At 34.5% G+C, this 27,642-nt stretch overlaps 1 protein-coding gene across 1 annotated transcript in view; it reads left to right on the forward strand.

Annotated features, from left to right (window-relative positions):
• Nucleotides 1–27,384, forward strand: part of SPAG16 (sperm associated antigen 16) — a 1,060,347-nt gene extending 1,032,963 nt beyond the window's left edge. The window contains exon 16 of the mRNA XM_047721011.1: nucleotides 27,016–27,384. Within this exon, the coding sequence (XP_047576967.1) occupies nucleotides 27,016–27,191 (176 nt within the window). The 3' untranslated portion in view covers nucleotides 27,192–27,384. The remainder of the gene's footprint in view (nucleotides 1–27,015) is intronic.
• The last annotated feature ends 258 nt before the right edge of the window (nucleotides 27,385–27,642 follow it).

The raw sequence follows: 27,642 nt of genomic DNA on the forward strand, positions 1-27,642 counted from the left end.
TTTGCAATGGTAATTTCCACTTCATCCCCACCCTTCCTGCAGTTCTCTTTAGGATTTTGCTGAAAGTTGAATGCCTGAAAAGAGGGTAAGACTGAAAACATGTGATGGAGAAAGACTGATAAGGGAACTAATTTAACTCACAGGAAGATGGCGGAGAAGACCCCAACCTCCCCTCCTCCCATGGACCCACATAGGGTTCAACCATATATAAAGCAGCTCTGAGAATGATGTTAAAACTAGTAGAACAGTTCCACAGTTGGAGATATAAAGAAAAGGCCACAACAAGAGTAGTAGGAGGGGCAGAAATGCACTCTGATCAGGAACCAAACACCTGGTGTGGCAGCCCACAAACAGGATAGAAAACACAGGCATGGAGGTTCTCATTTAAAGCAAGGGGTTCAAGCCCCACAATAGGCACCATCTACCCTAGGGATCTGCATTGGGAATACAAGCACCTACAATGCCTGGCTTGGATAATCAGTGGGGCTTAACTCTGGAGCTTTGAAAATCAACTTTAACTCCAGGAAAGCCAGAAGGCTATAAGAAACAGAATTTGCACTTAAAGGACCCCCAAAATCTCCCTTGCTCTAAGACCTATCAAAGAGAACAATTTGAAAAGCATGTGTTAGGTAATTTTAAGGCAGATCCCAGAGAGTCAGGGATATGTAGGAGCATTTTCTGCAAGTGGAAGCCTGGAAGGTGCCATTGCAGGTGCCAGTTTTGACACTCTTCATTTGCCTTACTGGCACTCCTTGCCTAGCCCTGGTATTCTCTGACCCACTTCACCCAACCTTCTGCCCTGGCAGACACTCCTCCAGAGCAGCTCTCAACCCTGTCGCATGTATCAGGCAGCCTTAATCAGGACCAGTACCCCCCCCAAAGTGCCTAGCAACCCAATGTATCCAGTGCAATCTCAACCAGGACCCATGCTCTTCCAAAGCAACTCCTATCCTAGGAAAGGGGGTAGCCAGCCCTGCCCACTATCGCACCTCAAGAAGCAGTACTGGAAGGTCAACCACACCAACCAGAATGCCCACAGTTATCGTAGTTCAGTCACAACAGGAGGGTGAATATAGCCTACACTGGAGAACTAAATGGAGCATCTGGTAACCAGGGAGAATTGTTTCTGGACCCCAGAGGAGGACTTCAACATGAGGCCACTACTTTCCAAACCAAGAGCTGTAGATGATTTACATGATACATAAAAGAATAGTGTCAAAATGAGGAGACAAAAAATTATGTTCCAAACAAAAAACAAGACAAAGCCACAGAAGTGTTAAATGAAAGAGAAGCAATTTATATATAAAGGGTAATGGTAACAGAGATACCAAACAGACTTGAGAGAAGAGTAGATGAACTTTGTGGTATTAAGTGTTAGGGAAAATTTTTTTTTTTTTAAAGAACGAAGCAGAACTAAAAAAAAACAAAAACAAAAACAAAAAAAAAAACTGAAATGAACACAAGAGAGAGAACAATGGCTTAGAGAATGCAGAATAAACTGGCAATCTGCAAGACAGAGTAAAAGAAAACAACCAAGCTGAAGAATAAAAAGAAAAAGGAATTTTAAAAAATGAAGATAGGTTAAAGGACCTGTGCAATAACATTCAGTGTACTAATGTCTGCATTTTAGGTCCCAGAAGGACAAGATAGAGAAGAGGGAGCAGGAAACTTTGAAACTTCTCTCATCTGGGGAGAGAAGCAGACATCCAGGTACTAGAAAGCAGAGAGCACTGCAAACAAGATGAACCCAAAGGGGTCTGTCAACAACAAGATACATAATTATCAAAAGTTAAAAAGTAAAGACTATCTTAAAAGCAGCAAGAGAAAAGCAACTATAGTTTTGAACAAGGGGGTCCCCACAAGGTTATCAGCTGATTTTTCAGCAGAAAATTTGCAGGCCAGAAAGATGTGGCCATGACAAAATCAAAGTGCTAAAAGGGAAAAAAAAAATTCTACAACCAAGAACACTCCACCCAGCAAGGTTATCATTCAAAATTGAAGGAGAGATAGTATCCCAGAGAAAAGAAAAGTTAAAGGAATTGATCAACACTCAACCAACTATATAAGAAATGTTAAAAGGACTTCTTTAAGCAGAAAAGGTTATAACTAGAAGATAATTATGAAAGTTAAAATTTCACTGGTAAAAATATAGTAAAAGTAGATAATTATAAAGTTATTATGAAGATTAAAATACAGAACTTAAATCAACAATACCTAAAATAATTAGTCAAGAGATACCCAAAATACAAAGGTATAAAATGTCAGATATACAAAACAGGAAGAGGGGAAGAGTAACAATGCAATGCTTTTAGAATGTATTTGAACTTCAGTGGCTACCATCATAAAATAGAGTGCAATATACATAGGATGTTATGTATGAACATCATGGTAACTACAAGCCAAAACATGTAATAGATACCCAAAGAATAAAAAGGAATCCAAGCATACTACTAAAGATAGTCATTAAACCAGGGAAGAGAGCAAGGGAATTGCAAAGAAACAGAACTGCAAAACAACCAGACAACAATTCAAATAGCAATAAGTACATACATTTCAATAATTACTTTAAATGCAAATGGACTAAATTTTCCAATCAAAGCCACTCTTCCCTTACTGATTTTCAGTCTGGATGATAGATTTATTGAGGTACATAAAGCATGAAAGCTCCCACTATTGTTACAGGGTGACAAAATGGATAACAAAACAAGATCCATCTATATGCTGACTACAAAATGTTCATGTCAGACCTAAAGTCAGATATAGGCTGAACATGAAGGGGAAAAAAAAAAAATGTACACCCTATAAATAGAAGCCAAAAAAACTTGAAGTAGCAATACTTATATCAGACAAAATGGACTTTTAAAACCAAAGCTGTAAAGAGACAAAGAGGGTCATTATATAATAAGGGATTATCCAATAAAGGATAAACAATTATAAATATTTATGCATCTAATAAAGGAGCACCTAAATATATAAAGGAGGTATTAACAGATATAAAATGAGAAATTGACAGTAGTACTATAGTAGGGGCTTTCATACTCCACTTACATCAATGGATATATCATCCAGATTGACAATCAGTAAGGGAACAGTGGCTTTGAACAACACATAAATCAGGTGAACTTAACAGATACATACAGAAAGTCCACCCAAAACTAGCAGGACACATTATTTTCAAGGGCATATGGAACATTCTCCAGGATAGCTCATGTTAGACCATAAATTTTAGTAAGATTGAAATTGATCATCTTTTCTGACCACAGTCATATGAAACTAGAACTACAAAAACAAAAGGAAAAACCTAGGCTAAATAGCATGCTACCAAACAACCATTGGGTCAACAAAGGAATCAAAGAAGAAATTTTAAAAATACCTGAATACTGGGACGCCTGGGTGGCTCAGTTGGTTAAGCAGCTGCCTTCGGCTCAGGTCATGATCCCAGCGTCCTGGGATCGAGTCCCGCATCGGGCTCCTTGCTCAGCAGGAGCCTGCTTCTCCCTCTGCCTGCCATTCTGTCCGCCTGTGCTCGCTCTCTCTCCCTCTCTCTCTGACAAATAAATAAAAAAAAAATCTTAAAAAAAAATACCTGAATACTAATGAAATGGAACCACAATGGCTTAAATCTTTGGAATGCAGCAAAAACAGTTCTAAGGGAGTTTATGGAGATACAAGCTTACCTCAAAAAACCTCAACAAATCTAACTTTACACATAAAGGAACTAGAAAAAGAGTGACCAAACTGAATCAGTAATCAAAAAACTCTCAACCTAAGAAAAGTAAAAGACCAGATGGTTCAATGGTGAATTGCACCAAACATTTAAAGAACACTTCTCCTTCTAAAACTGTTCCAAAAACTTGAAGAGGAAGGAACACTTGCAAATTTATTTATGATGCTAGGATCACCCTGATACCAAAACAAGACAAAGATACTACAAAAAAACAAAGTTATAGACCAATATCACTGATGAATATAGATGCAAAAATCCTCAAAATATTAGCAAACCAGATTAAAAAATACATCAAAATGATCATTCACCAAGATCAAGTGGGATTTATTGCGGGAATGCAAGGATAGTTCAATAAACACAATCAGTGCGATACATTTCATTAACAAAAAGGATAGAAATCCTCTCTGAATATGCAGAAAAGACATTTGCCCAAAATCAATATTTATTCATGATACAAATTCTCAACAAAGTGGGTATAGGACAAACATACCTCAGCATAATAAAGGCCATATATAAAAATCCACAGCTAACATCACAATTCATGATGAAAAGCTAAACATTTTTCCTCTAAGATCAGGAAAAATACCAGGATGCCCACTGTCATGAATTTTATTTGGTATAGTACTAGAAGTCCAAGCTACAGCAATCAGACAAAAAAAGAAATAGAGGCAACCAAATTGGTTAGAAATAAGTAAAACTGTCACTATTTGCAGATGACATGATAAAATAGCAAAAAGAGAAATCCAGAAAATTTGTTTAAATTAAAGGAGCGCCTGGGTGGCTCAGTGGGTTAAGCCTCTGCCTTAGGCTCAGGTCATGATCTCAGGGTCCTGGGATCGAGTCCCACATTGGGCTCTCTGCTCAGCAGGGAGCCTGTTTCCTCCTCTCTCTCTCTCTGCCTGCCTCTCTGCCTACTTGTGATCTTTGTCTGTCAAATAAATAAATAAATAATAAAATAGCATTAAAAAGAGTAAAATACCTATGAATAAATTTAGCCAAGGACATAAAAGACCTGTACTCTGAAAACTAGAAGACATTGATTAAAAAATAAATAAATAAAATGAGGACAATACAAATGGAATGATATAACATGCTCATGAGTTGGAAGAATGTTGTTAAAATGTCCATACTAAAAACATTCTACATATTCAATGTAATCCCTATCAAACATCAATAACATTTTTCATAGAATTAGAAGAAATAATTCTAAATTGGCATAGATCCACAAAAGACCTTGAACAGGCAAGCAGTTTTGAGAAAGAACAAAAGTGGAGGTATAGCATTTCAGATTTCTAACTACACAGCAGTGCTATAGTAATCAAAACAGTATGGTACTGGCACCAAAATACACAGATCAATGGAGCATAATAGAGAGCCCACACTTTATGGTCAATTAATCTATGATAATGGAGGCAATATATACAATGGAGAAAAGAATGTCTCTTCAATAAATGGTGTCAAGAATACTAGACTACTTCCTTTCACTGTACACAAAAGTAAAGTCAAAATGGATTAAAGACCTAATTGTAAGACCTGAAACCACAAAATTCCTGAAAGAGAATATCGGCAGTTAACTCTTGAATATCTTGAATATACTTTTTTTTTTTCACTCCTCAGGCAAGGCAATAAAAGCAAAAACAAATAACTAGGATTATACCAAACTGAAAAGCTTTTGCACAGCAAAGGAAACCATTTTAAAAAATTAAAAGGCAACCTACTGAATAGGAGAAGATATTTACAAATGATATATTTGTTAAGGGTTTAATATGCAAAATATACAAAAAACTCATGTAGCTCAATACCAAAAAGAATTAATCAAACTTTAAAATGGGCAGAAGAGAATGTGAATAGACATTTTTCCAAAAAAGACACATATGGATGGCCAAAAGACACATGGAGAGATGTTCAACATCACTAATCATCAGGGAATTGCAAATTAAAACCACAATGAGATATCATCTCACACCACTCAGAATGCTAGTATCAAAATGACAAGTGTTGTCAAGGTTGTGGAGAAAAGAGAACTCTGATACACTGTTGGTGGGATTGTAAATTGGTACAGCTACTATATAAAACAGTATGAAGAAGGTGCCTCAAAAAATTAGAAACAAAACCATATGATTCAATGATTCTACCTCAGGGTATTTACTCAAACAAAAAAACAAACAAAGCTAATTTGAAATGATATATGCATCCAATGCTTATTGCAGCATCTTTTATAAAAGCCAAGCTAGGGAAGTAACCTAAGTGTCTGTCAATAGATGAATGGATTAAGAAGATGTGGCTCTACATACCACACACACAGTGGAATATTTAGCCATTAAAAAAAGAATGAAATCTTGCCATTTGCAACAGCTTGGTTCAATCTAGAGGGCGTTATGTTAAGTGAAATAAATCATACTGAAGAGGACAAATACTGTATGATTTTACTTATATGTGAAATCTAAAAAACAGAATAAAACAGAAAAAGAGTCATAAATACAAAGAGCAAAGTGATGGTTGTCAGAGGGGTGGGGAAGGATGGGTGAGATTGGTGAAGGGCATTAAGAGCTACAAGTTTGCAGTTATAGATAAGTCACAGGGATATAAAATACAACATAAGGAATGTAGTCAATAATATAACTTTGTGAGATGACTGCATTTATCATGGTATTTTGTAATATATATAAAATGTTGAATTACTATGTTGTACACCTAACACTAAATGTCAAGTATAGTTCAATTAAAATAAAATTTAAAATTTTGAGTATTAAAGAATAAACTAATCACATGTTGCTTTAAATTTTCTATGAGGTATACAGTCAGGTCATCAGAATGTAATATACTAGAATATTACTTTAGATATTCATAAAGATGCCTTCATAGAATTATGAGTTAATATAAATTTAGTTCTTCATGTAGCAGCCAAATTAGCTTAGCTTTCTAGCATAACTACTTTCCTTTCTCCCCAGGCTGTAGAATGGAAAAAGTTTATGGACCATTTGGGTTGGCATTCTTGCACTAACAGTAACTCTGTTATCTTGACAATGTTACTTAACTTCACTATATGATTCATCTTTACCTATAAAAGTGAAAATGTTTACTTCACATGCAGTTTTTAAAAATCACATAATAGAAAATATTCAGAAAACAGTAGATACTCAACAAGTGGAAAGCAGTGATTTTATCTTTTATTATCAACTACTTCAGATCATTTTAAAGTTAACTATCAATTAGGTGTTAGGTGTGTATGTCCTCAGGTAATGAATTGTGAAAGATTTGGAATTTAGGCAGTCTATGATTTCAGAGAATTTAATGATTTCCTAAGCCCAGCATAGTATTCCAGTTTTAAATATTCATTCACTCTAAACTTACACAGGACTTTCATGCTGTTTTTCTTTTCTTCTTTTGGGGAAGATATCATCTTGAATGTAATTCTTATCACTTAATCACTTTCACCCAATAGATGATGTTGTCCTACAAAAGGAAGAATGAAGTTCTAAAAATAAGGATACAATTAATTAGTACTAACTCAGCACCTCAACACTAACTAATGGAAGCTGAGAGTATTTTCTCCTCCACAGAAAAAAATCTGTGCTTTGGAAGTGCTATTTCTTCATAATGAAGTTAGTGCTGACACAAATGTCCATGAAGAGAAAATCTCCTAAAATATTAGAACTCTGTAAGTCTGAAAACGTAGTAAATGTTACAGTTTAGATAGTGAAAAATGAGAAATACTAAAAGTGGTTTTATTACTTTATAATATAAAAAATTAAAGTTTTAATTAAATTTTTATTATAAAATATAAGCCTCTGGATCCTTTCTCAACTAATGAACAGTAGGGAAGAAAATACCACAGTCTATGACTTGCTCTAAACCACATTTTACCATAGCTTATCCGATCCCCAGAAATGAACCCAAACTAGATTTTCTTCTGACATCACCAAATGATTTTCTGAAATGTTTGCAAAGCTCCAGGTGCATGGGGTCCCTGAATAAATATTATTTCAACACTGATCAGCTGTATAGGTGAAGACCAAGTTAGGAAACAGGTCTACAAGGATTTCTTAATGAAAGCAGGTGGCTGTTGATATTCTAAATAGATTCAATAATTAGTTAGAACATTTTTAGGACTTTAGGTGCATCTCACAAGGGATTTCTATAATATTCAGAAGACAGCTCATGTAGGAAAGCACCTGTTCAAGAAGATATTCACTCACACTCTCCTACTAGGGGAAAATAAGACCAAAGTTCCATGCCTAGCAAGGAAAGACTGCATTTTGAATTTATTCACCTGCTAAAATTTAGGAATTTCTGTGGTGTCAAAGAACTGCCTTTGTAAACAAGATATGAGTTTTATGTAAAAGATAAATTTAATAATTAAATTTCTTTAAAATTGCTTATTGAGAGCAAACATATAAAACACACTCTGTGGTGGAAAATTTACTTGCTTAGCATTCTATACTAAATTTAAATAATAGTAGATTTTTATCTTCAACAACTGTTGTAGCCATTACGTATTATTTACTCCAAGTAAGATAAGTGTATCTGCTTGACTACAGTCCTAAAACAAGATATTGAAGTTTTCCCTGCTCTCTTTATTGTCTTTTTTATGGCACAAGGTTTCAGCCAAAGAAATTTAAAATGCATTTATTTATTAACATTTGTTTATCCTTTGGCACAAATAAGAGAAAAATTTAGGCCCTTTGGGAAGCATATACATAGTTAAAATACTAGGAAAGTTGTAAATTGTTACAGGCACTTACTGAAGTTGAATTTCCAACTAATTTCTTTTTCTAAAATTATTGATTAGCAATAGGATACAAAATAACTAAATCAAATTTCATATCTCCTTCAGTGGTGTTTTGGAAATTCTGAGTGATGACCCCAGGTTGAGCCATTAATGCAAATCCTCAAACTTAAATAGTTTCTTGATACTTTTCATTTTGATGCATCTTTAAAGAAACAACAGATGCTTCTCCACATGGCATCTAAAATCAATACAATTAATCAATAATACTCTCCACAGGTAATAAATGCTGAAAAGCATTTCTGCCTATCTATATTGATCGAGAGAATTGCTTCAAATTAGTTCTGATGTGTATAAAACCATTTCCTTATTGATCAAAGCCTCTTTTCTCTGATATGTTATTTTATATGTGGCACACAATTTTTTAGACTTCACTTTTGTGTATTTGTGATAAACAAATTTCCTATGATCTGTGTATGAGACTAATTTGAATGAAATGTAAATGGGTATTTTTGTTTCTTTTGGGGAACATATTCAACCTTTAAACAAAGCATGAATAATCATGAGGAATTACTGAAGTTATTTTAATGAGAAATGTAATGATGTATTTCATTCACATTTTCATTATTTGTAACAAACTTAAAAGTTTTGAGTCTGCTTCTATTTCTTATAGCAGAATTTCATTAATGCAGACATATGTGTTTAATCCAGAGTGATGTTATTCCTTTAAAATTTTTTAAAATTTATTTATCAGAGAGAGAGAGCACAAGCAGGGGAAGTGGCAGGCGGTGGGAGAGGCAGGCTCCCTGCTGAGCAAGGAACCCAATGTGGGACTTGATCCCAGAAATCTGGGATCATGACCTGAGCTAAAAGCAGACACTTAACCAACTAAGTCACCCAGGCATCCCCAGAATGATTTTATTCCTGATGAAATAATAGAAAATTGCACAGTTTTAGCCAACTATTGACACTTGGTATTGCTGTCAAATTATACTTTGTAACACAGTTGATTTATAAGTGAACTTGTGACCTTTTTGTCAATATAAGTGTACAGACACAGGGTAAAAGGTATGTCTTCTAAATTAACTTTCCAAATGATAAGTTTATAGCTTCAATATGTACAGATTTTAATGAATCCCATTAAACAGGATTCTATTCTCTTGACCTAACAATATATGAAAGCCCAGTTGCTTTGGCTTAACACCTGATAACTGATGGCTCATTGGGTAAATATTACTAGTCCAGTGGAAGATTTTTCCAAAGAAGCTTAACTTTCAAAGCTCAATTTTGATACATTTATTAGTGTGGTGAATTATTCTCCAATAAAGAAAAATCAAAGATTCTTGTCAACATAATTTAGTAAATTTTAAAATCTACACTACCTATTTTCCTTATTTATTTATTTTTTTTAAGATTTTATTTATTTATTTGACAGAGATCACAGTAGATGGAGAGGCAGGCAGAGAGAGAGAGAGGGAAGCAGGCTTCCTGCTGAGTAGAGAGCCCGATGTGGGACTCGATCCCAGGACCCTGAGATCATGACCTGAGCCGAAGGCAGCGGCTTAACCCACTGAGCCACCCAGGTGCCCTATTTTCCTTATTTAGATGTTCCATTACAAATGGCATCATTTGGCCAGTGAATATACTACTTTAGAAAGTATTGAAGCAGTATCTTCTTAAAACTTGACTACCAATTTATTTTATTACTGTTCTATGCAAGTGAGAGAGAGAGAACATGGAAGAATAGGAGGATCCTAAGCTTACCTCATCCCACAGATACAGGTAGATAACCCACATCAGTGTAAATAACCCAGAAAATGACTGTCAGAGTAGACTCTTCACAGCTAAATGTAAAGAAAGGTTATATTGAAGATTGTAGGAAGAGAAGAGATGTGTTCAGAAGCTAAAAGGACCTGCGGGATTGTCCACAGGAGGAATACTGTGGTTGTGGGGATGAGACATAAACAGATCTTCTTCATACCAGGCACCCCAGCAAAGAGAACCCACACAAGGAAGTTGTTCCTATGGGAATTCTCCCATAACATGGTAACATAGGGTAAGAATAACAAGGGTAAGAATATCTTACTTATAGATATATAATATATATCTATATATAGATAGGTATATAATATATAGATCTATATAATATATACTTATCTATATATATACTTAGATAGATAGATAGATATGGATAGATAGATATAGATATAGATATAGATATTATATAGATAGATCTTATATATATCTATCTATATAATATCTATATCTATATCTATAAGTATATATATAAAAATCCATCAAGGGGTTCACAAGAGAAAATAATGTAAAGTATGACACTATATATCTTAAACGGGGGGAGAGAAGTAAAGAATGGATTCAAACTTAAAAGACCATCAACTTAATTTAGGCTGCTATGTGCAAAGATGTCATGTACAAACCAAATGGTAGCCACAAATCAAAAACCAGTAATAAATATGCAAAATATAAAGAGTAAAGAATCAAAGTATATCACTAAAGAAAACCAGCAAACAGAGAGAAAAGAGCAAGAAAACATAGAACTACAAAACCATCAATAAGTAACAAAATGACAATATATATACACCTATCAGTAATCGCTTTGAATGTAAGTGAATGGACAAAATGTTCCAATCAAAAGACACAACATGACAGAATGGTTAAAAAACCAAGACCCATCTATGTGTGCCTATAAGAGACTCATTTCAGAATTAAAGACACATTCATATTGAAGGTAAAGAGATGGAAAAGCACTTACCATACAAATGGAAGTGAAAAGCAAGCCAGGGTAGCAATATTTTTATCAGACAAAATAGACTTTAAAACAGACTGCAATAAAAAACAAAGAAGGACAATATATGAACATAAAGAAAACAATGTAACAAGATATAACAATTGTAAATACTTATGCACCCAACATGGGAGCACCAAAATACCCAAAGCAGTTAATAACATAAAAGAAGTAATTGATAGTAATAAATAATAGGGGATTTTAACACCCCCATTTATATCAATGGATAGAGTATCCAAACAGAAAATCAACAAGGAAATAGTGGCTTTGAATGACACTTTGAACCGGATGGATCTAACAGATACATTCAGAACATTCCAGCCTAAAGCAGCAGAATACACATGCTTTCCATGTGCACCTGGAACATTCTCCAGAATAGGCCACATATTTGGCCACAAAACAAGTCTCAACAAATTTAGAAATTTCAGTCGTACCATGCATCTTTTCCAACCAAAATACTATTGAAACTAGAAATCAACCACAAAAAAAAAAAAAAAAAAAAAAAAAAAAAAAAATCTGGAAAGAACAGAAATACATGGAGGCTAAATAATATGCTACTGAACAATGAATAGTTCAACTAAGAAATCAGGAGGAAATCAGAAGATACGTGGAGACCACTGACAATGAAAAAATAGCAGTCTAAAATCTTTGGGATACAGCAAAAGCTGTTCTAAGAGGAAAGTTTGTAGCAATGTAGGCTTACCTTAAGAATCAAGAAAAATCTCAAATAAATAACTGAAACTTACACCTAAAGGAGATTAAAAAAAAAAGTAAAACCCAAAACCAGTAAAAGCAAAGAATTATAAAGATTAGAGCAGAAGTAAATACAAACTAAAAAAAAAAAAAAAAATGATAGAACATATGAATGAAACCAGGACCTGGATAAAGTTGATATGACTTTAGTGAGATACACTTAAAAAAGAAAGTAAAACAGAGATGACTCAAATAAAATTAGAAATGAGCAAGGAGACATAATAACCAACATCACAGAAATGCAAAGGATTGTAAGAGAATATGATGAAAAATTATATTCCAGCAAATTGGACAACCTAGGATAAATTCCTAGAAACAGAACCTCACAAAACTGAATCAGGAAGAAAGGGAAATTTGAACAAACTAATTACTAGTAGTGAAATTGAGTCATTAATAAACTCCCAACAAATCCATGACTAGATAGCTTTACAGGAGAATTCTAGCAAACATTTAGAGATTTAATACCTATTCTTCTTAAACTGTCCCAAATATTTAAGAGGAAGGAAAGCTTCTGATTAATTCTATGAGGCCAGCATTGCCTTGTTACTAAAACCAGATAAAGAAACAACAAAAAAGAGAACTATAGGGCAAGAGCTCTGATGAACATAGATGCTAAAATCCTCAACAACATATTAGCAAACTGAATCCAGCAATACATTTTAAAAGATCACTCACCATGATCAACTGGGATTTATTCCCAAGATGCGAGAGTGGTTCAATATTCACAAAGCAACTGACATATTACATCACATCAACAAGAGAAAGGATAGAAACCATATGATCATCTCAATAGATACAGAAAAAGAATTTGACAAGTACAACATCCATTCATTATAAAAGCCCTCCATGAAGTAGGTTTAGAGGGAAGATACCTCTACATTAAAATGCCATATGAAAAACCCACAGCTAGTAGCATACTTATAGCTGAGATATCCTCCTCTGAGATTTGGAACAAGACAAGTATGTCTACTCTCAACACTTTTATTCAACATAGCTAGAAGTCCCAGGCAAAGCAATCAGAAAGAGGAAGAAATAGAAGGCATCCTATTTGGTAGGGAAGGGGTAAAACTTCTACTGTTTACAGATGACATAATACAATATATATAAAACCCTAAAGATTCCACCAAAAAAACTACTAGAACTGATAAATGAAGTCATAAGGTGACAGGACATAAAATCAATATATAGAGATCTCTTGCATTTCTATACCCTAATAATAAAGCAGCAGAAAGAAATTAAGAAAACAATCCCATTTACAATTGCACCAAAAATAATAAAATACCTAGGAATAAACTTAACTAAGAAAGTGAAAGACCTGTTCTCTGAAAACTACAAAGTACTGATGAAAGAAACTGAAGATGACACAAAGAAATGGAAAGATGTTCCATGTACATGGGTTGGAAGAACAAATATTGTTAAAATGCCCATACTACCCAAAGCAATTTACAGATTTAATGCAATCCCTATCAAATACCAACAGCATTTTCACAGAACTAGAACAAACAATGCTAAAAGTTGTATGGAACTACAAAAGATCCCAAATAACCAAAGCAATGTTGAAACAGAAGAAAAAAGATGAAGGTATCACAATCCCAGATTTCAAGATATACTACAAAGCTATAGTAGACAGAATGGTATGGTACTGATACAAAAATAGACACATAGATAAATGGAACAGAATAGAGATCCCAAAAATAAACTCATGAATATGTAGTCAATTAATCTTCAACAGAGGAGGCAAGAAAATGGAGTGGAATAAAGAAAAATTGTGTTGGGAAAACTGGATAGCTATATGCAAAAGAATAAAACTGGACCACTTCTTTACATCATACCCAAAAATAAACTCAAAATGGATTAAGTACCTAAATGTGAGATCCCAAACCATAAAAATCCTAGAAGAGAGCACAGACAGCAAGTTCTCTGGTGTTGGTCACAGCAACATCCTTCTAAATACATCTCCTGAGACAAGGGAAACAAAAGCAAAAATAAACTATTAAGACTACATCAAAATTAAAAGCTTCTGTACAGAAAGGGAAACAACAAAGATAATTAGAAGGCAACCTACTGAATGGGAAAAAAATTACAAATGACATATCCAATAAGGGGTTAGTATCCAAAATATATAAAGAACTTATTCAACACCAAAAAAAAAAAAAAATCCATTAAAAATGGGCAGAAGACATGAACAGACATTCCCAGACATTTCTCCAAAGAAGACATACAGATGGTCAACGGACACATGAAAAGATGTTCAACATCACTAATCATCAGAGAAATGAATCAAAACCACAATGAAGTATCATCTCACACCTATCAGAATGACTAAAATCATAAAACACAAGAAACAAGTGTTACCAAGGATGTAGGGGAAAAGGAACACTTGTGCACTGTTGATGGGAATGAAAACTGGTGTAGCCACTGTGGAAAACAGTATGGAGGTTCCTCAAAAAATTAAAAATAGAACTACCATATGATCTTGTAATTCCACTACTGGGTATTACTCAAAGAATATAGAAACAGTAATTTGAAAAGATATATGTACACCAATGTTTATTGCAGTATTATTTGTAATAGCCAAATTATGGAAGCAGCCCAAGTGTCCATTGATAGATGAATGGATAAAGAAGGGATGCTACGTATATAATGGATTATTACTTAGTCATAAAAAAGAGAATATAAGGGCACCTGGGTGGCTCAGTGGGTTAAGCCTCTGCCTTCGGCTCAGGTCATGATCTCAGAGTCCTGGAATCGAGCCCCACATCGGGCTCCCTGCTCAGTGGGGAGCCTGCTACCCCCTCTCTCTCTGCCTTCCTCTCTGCCTACTTGTGATCTTGATCTCTCTCTCTCTCTCTCTGTCAAATAAATTAAAAAAAATTTTTTTAAAGAGAATATAATCTTGCTATTTACAACAGCATAGATGGATCTAGAGAGTATAATACTAAGCAAAGTAAGTCACTTAGAGAAAGACAAATACCATATGATTTCTTTAATATGGGTAATTTAAGAAACAACACAAATGAATAAAGAAAAGCAAGACAAACCAGAAAACAGATTCTTTTTTTTTTAAAGATTTTATTTATTTATTTGACAGACAGAGATCACAAGTAGACAGAGAGGCAGGCAGAGACAGGAAGGGAAGCAGGCTCCCTGCTGAGCAGAGAGCCCAATGTGGGGCTCAATGCAGGGGTCGATCCCAGGACCCTGCGATCATGACCTGAGCTGAAGGCAGAGGCTTTAACCCACTGAGCCACCCAGGTGCCCCAGAAAACAGATTCTTAACTATAGAGAACTGATGGTTACCCAAGGAGAGGTGGGTGATGAGATTTGTGAAACCAGTGAAAGGGGAATTAAGAGTCCATTTCTCATGATGAACACTGAGTAATATATAGAATTGTTGAATCACTATATTGTATACCTGACACTAATATAACACCGTATACTTTTTTAAAAATGTTTTATGCATCTCACAATTTTTATTTGGAATTTCAGAGAATATTAATTGTCATATTGATAACTGAGTTCCCAATAACTCTTCCTTAATAATTTTGTCAATCTAAAAATTTAACTTTCTCTTTAATTCTAAAGATATTCTCCATTCAAAACAAAGTTGAAATATTTCAACAAAACAAGAACTTTCTCTTTTAATGAACAGCCAATGTAAGAAATTGGATAAATTTACTGTATTTACTGCTGTTTCAGTTAGTCTGAGAGGATGTCAGTCAATGTTGAAAGTATAAGCATTGGAAGGATAATATATTCCTGTTTATTTCCCCTAGAACAAAAAAATGACATAAATTTTTATAACATCTTAATGTAAAACACATATCTAAAGTTGTGGAGGTGTTTTTTGTTTGTTTTTTATTTGTTTTGATTTTTCCTTACTAAGGCACTGTTGAATGTTGGGTACATGGATGGACTTTTTGAGCTCTAAAAGAATAAAAGCTGCTTTTCTGTCTGCTCCTTATTCCCAGGAAGCTAATTGTACAATAAGATTCTTGGAGTCAATAAGTGCCATTAGGGTAACCACAGAAATGAAATTTTGAAATATTTCTTGTACTTAAATAGAAATTAATTTTAAAATATTCCTGGGAGCAAGCACAGATTTAGCTGGAAACTGGTGCTGCACACCCAAGAGATGTTTATTGTGATTCATACTGCATTTTAGTAAGGGCAGCTTAATCACAGTAGGAGAGACAACATTGAGCCAATCAATAAAAATTCATTTGGAGGTATTAGGACATGACGTAGAGGATAAGAGCATAGGATTTGGAGACATATAGTCCCCAAGTCAAGACTCCATTACTTAAGTTGTATGGCCTTGGAGAATTTACTTTCATCTCTAAGCCCCATTTTCCTCTTGTATAAAGGAGGATATGTGCTAGCACTGTCCAAAAGAAATATAATGTGAACCACATACATAATCTTACATGTTTAGTAGCCACATTTTTTAAAAGTGGGTGAAATTAATTTTAAAATATATTATCACATGTAATCGATGTAAAATTACTAATAAAATATTTTGTATCTTTTTCCTAAAGTCTGAAAATGGTGAGCATTTTACAATTATAATGTATTTCAAGTTTCACCAGGTGCATTTCCACAGTCCAATAGCTACATGTGAGTCATAAATGCTCTAATAGTATAGTGCAGGTACATATCTACCCCATAGGGTTGTAGTGAGGATAAAATGAGATAACATGTATAAAGGGCTTAGAGCTGTAGAACTAAAAAGTGTAGTCATGAAAACTGTTACTACTATCACTGAGGATAGTGATACATAGTAACAGCCAATATATTAAGCTGGGGGAGGCGGTAATGCAAAAATATGACATGCCCCTGTTCACCAGTAATTACAAAGTTAAGAAGGTAAGACAAATACACAGTTAACTATAATTTATGGTATCTTATTATGACATGAATGGTATCAATCAAATGCAATGCATGCTCAGAATAGGAAAATCTCCACTAGGGATGCCTTATGCCAACAAGATGAAGAAAATCATTTTGAAACGGGACTTAATACACAGATCGAATTTTACATGAAGATATAGTTGAGGACCATGGAAATAGCTAACAAAAATATTTCACCAGAGGGAATAACAGAAGCAACAATGCAAAGATGGGAAAATGAAAAATATACTCAAGAAATGATGAGATATCATTTGATGGAGAATATAGGATTCTTGTAAAAGTGTAATTGCTTGAATAGATGCCAATTTGTATGGGAGTGGAGAGGTCTTGAAAGTCATACTAGATACTAGAACAATATTCAGTGTCAGAAGGCAATAGGAAAAACACAGATATGGGAATCAGAGATCTGATTTCAATCAGGTTCTTCAACTGCATAGATACATTTCTTACCTTGGGCAAGTCTTTTCATCTCAGCTTTTTTTTTTTTTTTTTTTTAATAAATGAGATGGTTGGATCTAAAACAAAACCTGAGAATGTCAGAGTTGTAAGAAGCCTCTTTGTTGTTGCTGTTGTTGCTGCTTTTGGTGTTGTTTTATTCAAATTTATGGTATTTTAAAATAGGATTGACATAATTGAAGATATACCCTAGGAGTTAATATGTAGGTTTTAAAGTAAAGAAATTATAATAAAAAGATCATTTGGTGTACCATCTCAATAGTCCTGCCAAATGAAAACAAGGACTATAATATTGTGGACATAACAGTTTTAAATAAGTGAACTATAGAAAATAGTAAAAAAAAGAATGGATAGAACTTGGGCTGAGGATAGAGAAGGAGTAAAAGTGATAAATGTATGTCACTATACTTTGAAGTCTAGAAAACAGATAATATTGTATCTAAAATAGAAATAGAAACACTAAAGAGATAATTTTGCTAGAAATGTGAGAAGAGAACCATATGATAATTGACTTTCTCTGCTTAACTTATTTCACTCAGCATAATCTCTTCCAGTCCTGTCCATGTTGCTACAAAAGTTGGGTATTCATCCTTTCTGATGGAGGCATAATACTCCATAGTGTATATGGACCACATCTTCCTTATCCATTCGTCCGTTGAAGGGCATCTTTGTTCTTTCCACAGTTTGGCAACCATGGCCATTGCTGCTATAAACATTGGGGTGCAGATGTCCCTTCTTTTCACTACATCTGTATCTTTGGGGTAAATACCCAGTAGTGCAATTGCAGGGTCATAGGGAAGCTCTATTTTTAATTTCTTGAGGAATCTCCACAGTGTTCTCCAAAGTGGCTGCACCAACTTGCATTCCAACCAAGAGTGTTAGAGGGTTCCCCTTTCTCCACATCCTCTCCAACACATATTGTTTCCTGTCTTGCTAATTTTGGCCATTCTAACTGGTGTAAGATGGTATCTCAATGTGGTTTTAATTTGAATCTCCCTGATGGCTAGTGATGATGAACATTTTTTTCATGTGTCTGATAGCCATTTGTATGTCTTCATTGGAGAAGTGTCTGTTCATATCTTCTGCCCATTTTTTTGATATGATTGTTTGTTTTGTGTGTGTTGAGTTCTTTATAGATCCTGGATATCAACCTTTTGTCTGTACTTTCATTTGCAAATATCTTCTCCCATTCCGTGGGTTGCCTCTTTGTTTTGTTGACTGTTTCCTTTGCTGTGCAGAAGCTTTTGATCTTGATGAAGTCCCAAAAGTTCATCTTCACTTTTGTTTCCTTTGCCTTTGGAGACATATCTTGAAAGAAGTTGCTGTGGCTGATATCGAAGAGATTACTGCCTATGTTCTCCTCTAGGATTCTGATGGATTCCTGTCTCACGTTGAGATCTTTTATCTGTTTTGAGTTTATCTTTGTGTACAGTGTAATAGAATGGTTGAGTTTCATTCTTCTACTAATAGCTGTCCAGTTTTCCCAGCACCATTTATTGAAGATACTTTTTTCCACTGTGTATTTTTTCCTGTTTTGTCGAAGATTAATTGACCATAGAGTTGAGGGTCCATATCTGGGCTCTCGACTCTGTTCCACTGGTCTATGTGTCTGTTTTTATGCCAGTACCATGCTGTCTTCGTGATCATGGCTTTGTAGTAAAGCTTGAAATCAGGTAACGTGATGCCCCCAGTTTTATTTTTGTTTTTCAACATTTCCTTAGTGATTCGGGGTCTCTTCTGATTCCATACAAATCTTAGGATTATTTGCTCCAGCTCTTTGAAAAATACTGGTGGAATTTGATCGGAATGGCATTAAAAGTATAGATTGCATGGCGCACTGGGTGTGGTGCATAAACAATGAATTCTGGAACAATGAAAAGAAATTTTTTAAATAAATAAAATTTTAAGAAAGAAAAAAAAAAGAAATGTGAGAAGGGATTTAACATGAATCCTTATCAGTTGAGTGTGATTTTTAATATGTACAATATATGCATTAGAAGGTTATGCATTTAAAAATTAATGGAGAGGGGCACCGGGATGGCTCAGTCATTAAGTGTCTGCCTTCAGCTCAGGTCATGATCCCAGGTTCCTGGGATTAAGCCCTGCATCAGGCTCCCCGCTCAGCAGGAGGCTTGCTTGTCCCTCTGCCACTCCCTCTGCTTGTGTTCCCTCTCTAGCTCTCTCTCTGTCAAATAAATAAGTCTTTTTAAAAAGAATTAATGGAGATACATATGTCTCCCACAAGAATATGGATGTTTTAGTTTCAGAGTTCCACAAAGTAGTAAAATGAACACTGAAGAAAAGACTTCTGAGATTAACACAAGCATTAAGCTTAAGAGCCTATTTACCCTATGAAATTCAGTGACATTCATAGAAAAGACCCAAAGTATCATACTTATCTGAATTTTAATTTATGAAAGATATACTCAAGTGAGTAAATGAAGCAAGACTTTTTGAATAATAAATATTTTTTTAAGATTTTATTTATTTATTTGACAGAGAGATCACAAGTAGGCAGAGAGGCAGGCAGAGAGAGAGGAAGGGAAGCAGGCTCCCTGCTGTGCAGACAGCCCGATGTGGGGCTCGATCCCAGGACCCTGGGATCATGACCTGAGCCGAAGGCAGCGGCCTAACCCACTGAGCCACCCAGGCGCCCTGAATAATAAATATTTTGACCCAAATCCCAGGTTTACCTTTTCTGAGTTCAACATTGGCTTGAAAGAGAGTATATCTACCTCTGAGGGTTAAGTACAGAACACATGAAGTAACATATGGAGCTCTAGATCCACAATAAGTGCTGGCTACTATTTCAGGTCATTCTGATAAATCTGAAGGAAATGTACTCATATACTATCTACTTAAAAAATATCCTAAGAGTCTTGGTATTCCTATTTATGTCACACCTTAACTCCTCACAATTGGTGTCAAAAATATTGTAACCTTGAAGCACCGGGCTGGCTCAGCTGGTGGAGCATGTGACTCAATCTCAGGTTGTGAGTTTGAGCCCCATGTTGGGTGTAGAGATTACTTAAAAATAAAATCTTGTGGCACCTGGGTTGCTCAGTCCTTAAGCGTCTGCCTTCAGCTCAGGTCATGATTCCAGGGTCCTGGGATAAAGTCCCGCATCTGGCTCCCTGCTCATCGGGATGCCCGCTTCTCCCTCTCACACTCCCCCTGCTTGTGTTTCCTATCTCACTGTTTCTCTCTCTGTCAAATAATAAATTTTAAAAGCTTAAAAAACTAAAAAAGATAAAATCATATATATATATTTTTTTAATATTTTATTTATTGAGAAAGAGAGGAAGAGTGCATGAGGCAGGGGAGAGGGAATAAGGGAGATGGAGAAGCATGTTCTCCACTAAGCAGGGAGCTTGATGCAGGAATCAATTCCAGGACCCTGAGATCATGACCTGAGCCAAAGCAGACACTCACAGACTGAGCCATGCGGGTGCCCCTGTTTATTGAAATCTTGAAAAGAATTTGTCTTGGTTAGGAGGTGAGTAAATGTTGAAAAGTTTAAAACAACTCTTGGCTATTCCAGGTGTGTATTCCTAAAATCAAATTGAATTTTCAGACAAATGTGTATCTTTAATGAATTAAAAACTCTTCACTTTGAAAAAGTGCTGATATCTCATTAGCATATTCTACTAGCATGGGATTAAGACTTCCTAATTTGTTGGTTATTTGAAGTGATTACATATACCCAGCTAAAATTTTACCACTTTATTTTAATAAACATCTTCAAGAAATTCTATTGTTAATGTGCTTTAAAAAGTATATTAAAATATTCAAGCTTTTATACCAATTTCAATCAAGACAGCTTTGCTTAAGATATTGTTAAACATTTTTTAAAAATTCACTTTTTAAAACAAAGCATAAGGAAGCTATATCATCTTAAAGTTATACATTTATTTGGAACTAAAATTTCAGAGACCTACTAATTTTCAGAGGTTGGCTGTCTCATTTAATAGCAGAGAAATACTTTAGGTAGATGAAATTTACTGCTTGTCTTTTAAGCCAAAAGAAATCGGCAAATTTGCCCAACAGGGTAAAATGGAGAGCAACACATGCAATTCTCATTCAAACTCCATTGGTCATCAAAAAAGTTGCTGATTAATCAATAAAGTTTTCTGAAATCTTGATAACTAAAAATAAGAATTGATTATGTTTTTCAGAGATATGTGAAAAGATAGTCATAGGCACTTGCTGTTGATATATACTGAGTTATTTATATGAAAGAATAGCAATAAGAAAATTATCTCAATACAAATGGCTAACAGACACATGAGAAAATGTTCATCATCATTAGTCATCAGGGAGATTCAAATCAAAACCACATTGAGATACCATCTTACACCAGTTGGAATTGCCAAAATCAACAAGAGAGTAAACAAGTGTTGGAGAGAATGTGGAGAAAGGGGAACCATCTTACACTGTTGGTGGGAATGCAAGTTGGTGCAGCCACTTTGGAAAACAGTGTGGAGATTCCTTAAAAAATTAAAAATCGAGCTTCCCTATGACCCCGCAATTGCATCATGGGATATTTACCCCAAAGATACTGATTACTGAAAAGAAGGGTCACTTGTACCCCAATGTTCATAGCAGCAATGGCCACAGTCACAAAACTGTGGAAAGAACTAAGATGCCCTTCAACAGACAAATGGATAAAGAGGATATGGCCCATATATACAATGGAGTATTATGCCTGCATCAGAAAGGATGAATAACCAACTTTTTTATCAACATGGAAGGGACTGGAGGAGATTATGCTGAGTGAAATAAGTCAAGCAGAGAGAGAGTCAAATATCATATGGTTTCACTTACTTGTGGAGGATAAGGAATACAGAGAGGACACTGCAAGATAGAGAGGAGAAGTGAGTTGGGGAATATCAGAGGGGGAGACAAACCATGAGAGACTGTGGACCCTGAGAGACAAACTGAGGGTTTTGTGGGGGGAGCTGGGGAGGGTGATCCTGGTGATGGGTATTGTAGAGGGCACATATTGCATGGAGCACTGGGTGTGGTGCATACACAAAGAATTTTGGAACACTGAAAAAAATTAAATTAAAAAACATTATCTCAATCTTTTCCCCAGCCTGCTTATTTCATTCCCATTCGATGAAAAGTTTCATCATCCTAATAATTTAAATGTTAACAAAAGAAGAGAAACAAGTCAATTTTTGCATAATATTCAAATATTTTTATTTTATTATAAAATACATTTATGAATCAACTTGGTTATTTCTATTTTTAAATCAATGTTTATTAACTATATATGTTTTTTAATCATATATTTTCAATCTGTGTGATGTTAATGGAATATATATTTCATAACTTGGTATAATTATTATTGCTAAATGACATTTAAAATTTTTTTTATCATGTTATGTTAGTCACCATATAGTACATCATTAGTTTTTGATGTAGTGTTCCAAGATTGATTGTTTACATATAACACCCAGTGCTCCATGCAACACTTGCCTTACTTAATACCTATCACTGGGCCAACCAATCCCACCACCTCCCTCCCCTCTAAAACCTTCAGTTTGTTTCTCAGATTCTCCATTCTCTCTTGGTTCATCTTTCCCTCTGATTCCCCCCTGCTTCATTTTTCCCTTCCTTCTCCTAATGTCCTTCATTCTATCCCTTATGTTCCACAAGTAAATGAAACCATATGATAATTGACTTTCTCTACTTAACTTAATTCACTCAGCATAATTTCCTCCAGTTCCATCCATGTTGATGCAAAAGTTAGATATTCATCCTTTCTCACAGCTGAGTAATATTCCATTGTATATATGAACCCCATCTTCTTTATCCATTCATCTGTTGAAGGGCATCTTGACTCTTTCTACAGTTTGGCTATTGTGAACATTCCTGCTCTGAACATTGGGGTGCATATGGCCCTTCTTTTCACTACATCTGTATCTTTGGGGTAAATACTCAGTACTGCAATTGCTAGGTCATATGGTAGCTCTATTTTTAATTTTTTTTGAGGAAGCTCCACACTGTTTTCCAAAGTGGCTGCACAACTCTGCATTCTCACCAACAGTGTAAGAGGGTTCTCCTTTCTCCACATCCTCTCCAACACTTGTTGTTTACTGTCTTGTTGATTTTGGCCATTCTAACTGGTGTAAGGTGGTATCTCAATGTGGTTTTGATTTGAATCTCCCCAATGGCTAATGATGATGAATATTTTTTCATGTGTCTGTTAGCCATTTGTATATCTACTTTTGAGAAGTGTCTGTTCATGTATTCTGCCCATTTTTTAACTTTTTTGTTTTTTGGGTGTTGAGTTTGAGAAGTTCTTTATAAATCTTGTATATCAGCCCTTTGTCTGTAATGTCATATGCAAATATCTTCTTCATTCTGTGGGTTGCCTCTTTGTTTTGTTGACTGTTTCATTTGCTGTGCAGAAGCTTTTGATTTTGATCAAGATCAAAAACTTTTCACTTTTGTTTCCCTTGTCCTTAGAGACATGTCTTGAAAGAAATTTCTGCACCTGATGTTGAAGATATTACTGCCTATGTTCTCCTCTAGGGTTTTGATGAATTCCTGTCTCACATTGAGGTCTTTCATTCATTTTGAGTTTATCTTTGTGTAAGAGAATGGTCAAGTTTCATTCTTCTGTATATAGCTGTCCAATTTTCCCAGCACTATTAATTGAAAAGACTGTCTTTTTCCATTGGATATTTTTTCCTGCTTTGTCAAAGTTATTTGACCATAGAATTGAGGGTCCATATCTGGGTTCTCTATTGTGTTCCACTGGTCTATGTCTCTGTTTTTGTGCCAGTACCACGCTGTCTTGGTGATCACAGCTTTGTAATAAAGCTTGAAATCGGCAATGTGATGCCCCCAACTTTGTTTACTTTTTCAACATTTCCTTGGTGATTCAGGGTCTTTTCTTGTTCCATACAAATTTTAGGATTGTTTGTTCCAGCACTTTGAAAAATGCTGATGGTGTTTTGATTAGGATGGCGTTGAAAGTATAGATTGCTCTGGGTAGGCTAAATGACATTTTAAATAATCTATTCAGGAATTACATAAGACAATTGTTTTGGTTAAATTGTGTTATAATATTTTAACAAAATATTTGAAGTATAAATATAAAATTTATCACTTATTTTTTTTCTTATTTCATATTTTTAAGGAGGCATATTAGCTTTAACATAAGCATTAGCATAAGTTTTTATAAATTCTCTCAGTACTGCTAAAAATTTTGTCTCTACATATTTTTATTCCATTGACCAAGTAGTAGATAAATGCTCTTCCTAAATTTGTCATTAAGACTCTGCATTGGGATGACAAATGATTTATATTCTGATTTATTTTTCATTGCCAATCACCAGGATATTTAGAGAGATACCTATACACATGTCTGTAAATACTCCACTCTCTAGAGATGCTACCACTAATCATACTATAATTTTTTTTTTTGAGAGTGCCACCTCTCTCATACCAACTAGATAGTAATGTGGCAGTTGACCCATCCTAGTAAGTAATTCTGAAAATCTTCTAGCCTAGAAAGGGTTTAGCATCTCAATTCCCATTAAAGCTAATTTTAGGTCAGACATTGTATGCCATATAATAATCCCATATACTTTAAATAAAGTTGAACATGATTATAAATTTATACACATTTTAGGAATAAGTTATACATATAATCACAATCTTGCGATCTTCTGTAAATGAATCCAAGTAAACCTGAAAAACATCATCATAAACTTACTAAAATCTGTTCTATCAAAGACAAATTTTTGAAACACCTGAGGCATGGTGCTGCTGAATTTTATAATCCTATCATTAGGTTCTAATATTATATTCTTTATTTCATTGAACTTTCAGAAATTACCAAGAATCTTCATAAACTTTTCCAATTATTATTTTTACTGATTTGACTTCAACAAAAGATAATGGTTTAAAGCTAAATCTCTTCCTCTTTCTTTATGAGCTTTGACTCTGTTTCATTTCAAAAGTAGAAAATAATATTTACCCCTTTCCTGTCTGTTGTATGAAGACTACAAAAAAAGGTATTTGTTTGACTCTTAGGAAAGTCACAAGCAGCAATTGCCTATAGAATGAGTCTAGAAGTGGAATCCATATGTAATGCTTCTGTCAGCAAAGACTTAGTAGAAGAAGGTTTATAATAAATATTCACATCTACTTCTTTGGACACTCTAATCCATCCTAAGGATCTTTGCTGTGTCAGGTTTTGTTCTAGATGAAGAAACCCAGTAGTGACAAAGGTTTGCAAATAGGCCATATTTATCATGTTTAGCTTTACTTTTATAACTTTTCCCTGTTTTCAAAATATTCATGATATTTTGGGGTATAATTTGTGATTAAATATTTCACTGTGACTTTTATGACAATATCATTAAAGAATTTTTACTGTGAAACAAATTTTGTTTTCATAATATATCACCCACTTAAAATCTGTCAGGAGGGCATCATTGATAACAATACCATGCTGTATGTGGAAAACACAATGACTAAAAATCCAGGCTCTGGATTCAAAGTGATTGTGATTTAATGATACCTCCCTCCATCCTCCATACCATGCATACTTCCTCTTGAGCAAGCTCCTTCACCTTTCTAAACCTCTCGTTGTTCACCCATATAATGAAATTAATATTATTTTATCATTAGCTCTTATAAGGATTATATGGAATTATTCACATCAGGTACAAAATCTAGTATCTAGATTATTGGCAAATCAATTTTAAGTATTATTACTGGAATGATAATATGCCTTCTAAGTATGATTAGATAATCCCATAGGTAGTTCTATTATTGTGCTTTTGCCCCACATACTGACTTTATGTAAACATATTCCATTATTTTTACTTACCTCTAAATTCCCTGATAGTTTGTTATCAGACCTCTTTAATAAAAGCATTAGAATTCGATTGCTGATATATTTTTCACTTTAAGGAAATTATTCACTAAAAATTATACAGTATAAAAATTATGAGAATACTCTGTACTATATTTAGCTCTTATGTAATATAAATTTAGTTTAACAGAATTTTGAATTTTAAATTAGAGTAAAAACCCCAAGTCATTCTTGAACTGGAGGTATTTATTTTCACTTCAACTCCAAAAAAAGTTCATAAATGTCATAAATTTTAAAGCATAAATGTATATTATTATAACTAAGTAAAGATTTAGCATAATTATAACAAGTTAAAGTATAATGCAAAATTTAACATGTAAATTATCCATTATATAGGGACATAGATTTTAAACCTATGCTTTGGATATTTTTTTACAAATAACTCAGTTGAAAAAGAAACCTGCATTGCTTAGTTGTTTTCACCCTCATCTTCTCAAAATTATTTATTAATTCCAAAAATAAGGAAACTAGGAGGTCATTTGATAAAGTGGTAGGGTATTAGCCTTTACTTCCTTATTTTAAAATTTTATAATGATTGACATGTCTTAATTTTGACTGGAATTATTTCCTATACAAATGAGAGTTAGCTTATATTTAATGACTGACATCTCATGTGAGTCTCTAGAATTACAATTGAAACTAAATTGTGTATTTCATTGCTTAGAAACTGTGACTGCTTGAAATTAAACTTTGATATTCTCTCTCCCTCTCTCTCTTTCTCTTTCTCTCTCTCTCAGGTCGAGTTTTAGCTCAGGCGAGTGGCAGTGGGGTTATCCATTTGCTAGATCTTAAATCAGGGCAGATTCACAAATTGATGGGTCACGAGAGTGAGGCTCACACAGTCGTGTTTTCTCATGATGGAGAGTATTTGTTTTCCGGAGGCTCTGATGGCACTGTTCGAACGTGGTCTTGAGGTCAGCGTATCCAACTATGGACGGCATCCCCTTTAAGGTTTGAAAATACCTTATGTAGTCAGTCCCAAACCAGGAACTATCTGGTTAAATATGCCAGCAGGTAACATTTACAATTTGCTTTAAAACATGCTTTAGACATGTATTTTAGTGCTCAAACTGTTACCAATAAAAAAAAAAACACAACCAACTTCTTGCTCATTTATTTGTGTCTGGGTCTTTTTTTCTTTTTCATTTTGATAAGAATTTAGAGACAGAACATCTTTGCTAGGGCTTTGAAAGAAACAGCTTTACAATGACGCCTAATGACAGACTAGATGAATTACAGGAGTTTGATTTTGAATGTTAGAGAACAAACTGCAGAACAGGGCTACTTTTTTTTTTTTTTTTTAATCAAATCTAAGCTGCAGGAAGACCTGAACTTTAATCGTGTAGCATGGAGAAAGTCTTTCT

Source organism: Lutra lutra, chromosome 3 (assembly GCF_902655055.1).
Source record: "Lutra lutra chromosome 3, mLutLut1.2, whole genome shotgun sequence".
Classification (NCBI taxonomy): domain Eukaryota; kingdom Metazoa; phylum Chordata; class Mammalia; order Carnivora; family Mustelidae; genus Lutra; species Lutra lutra.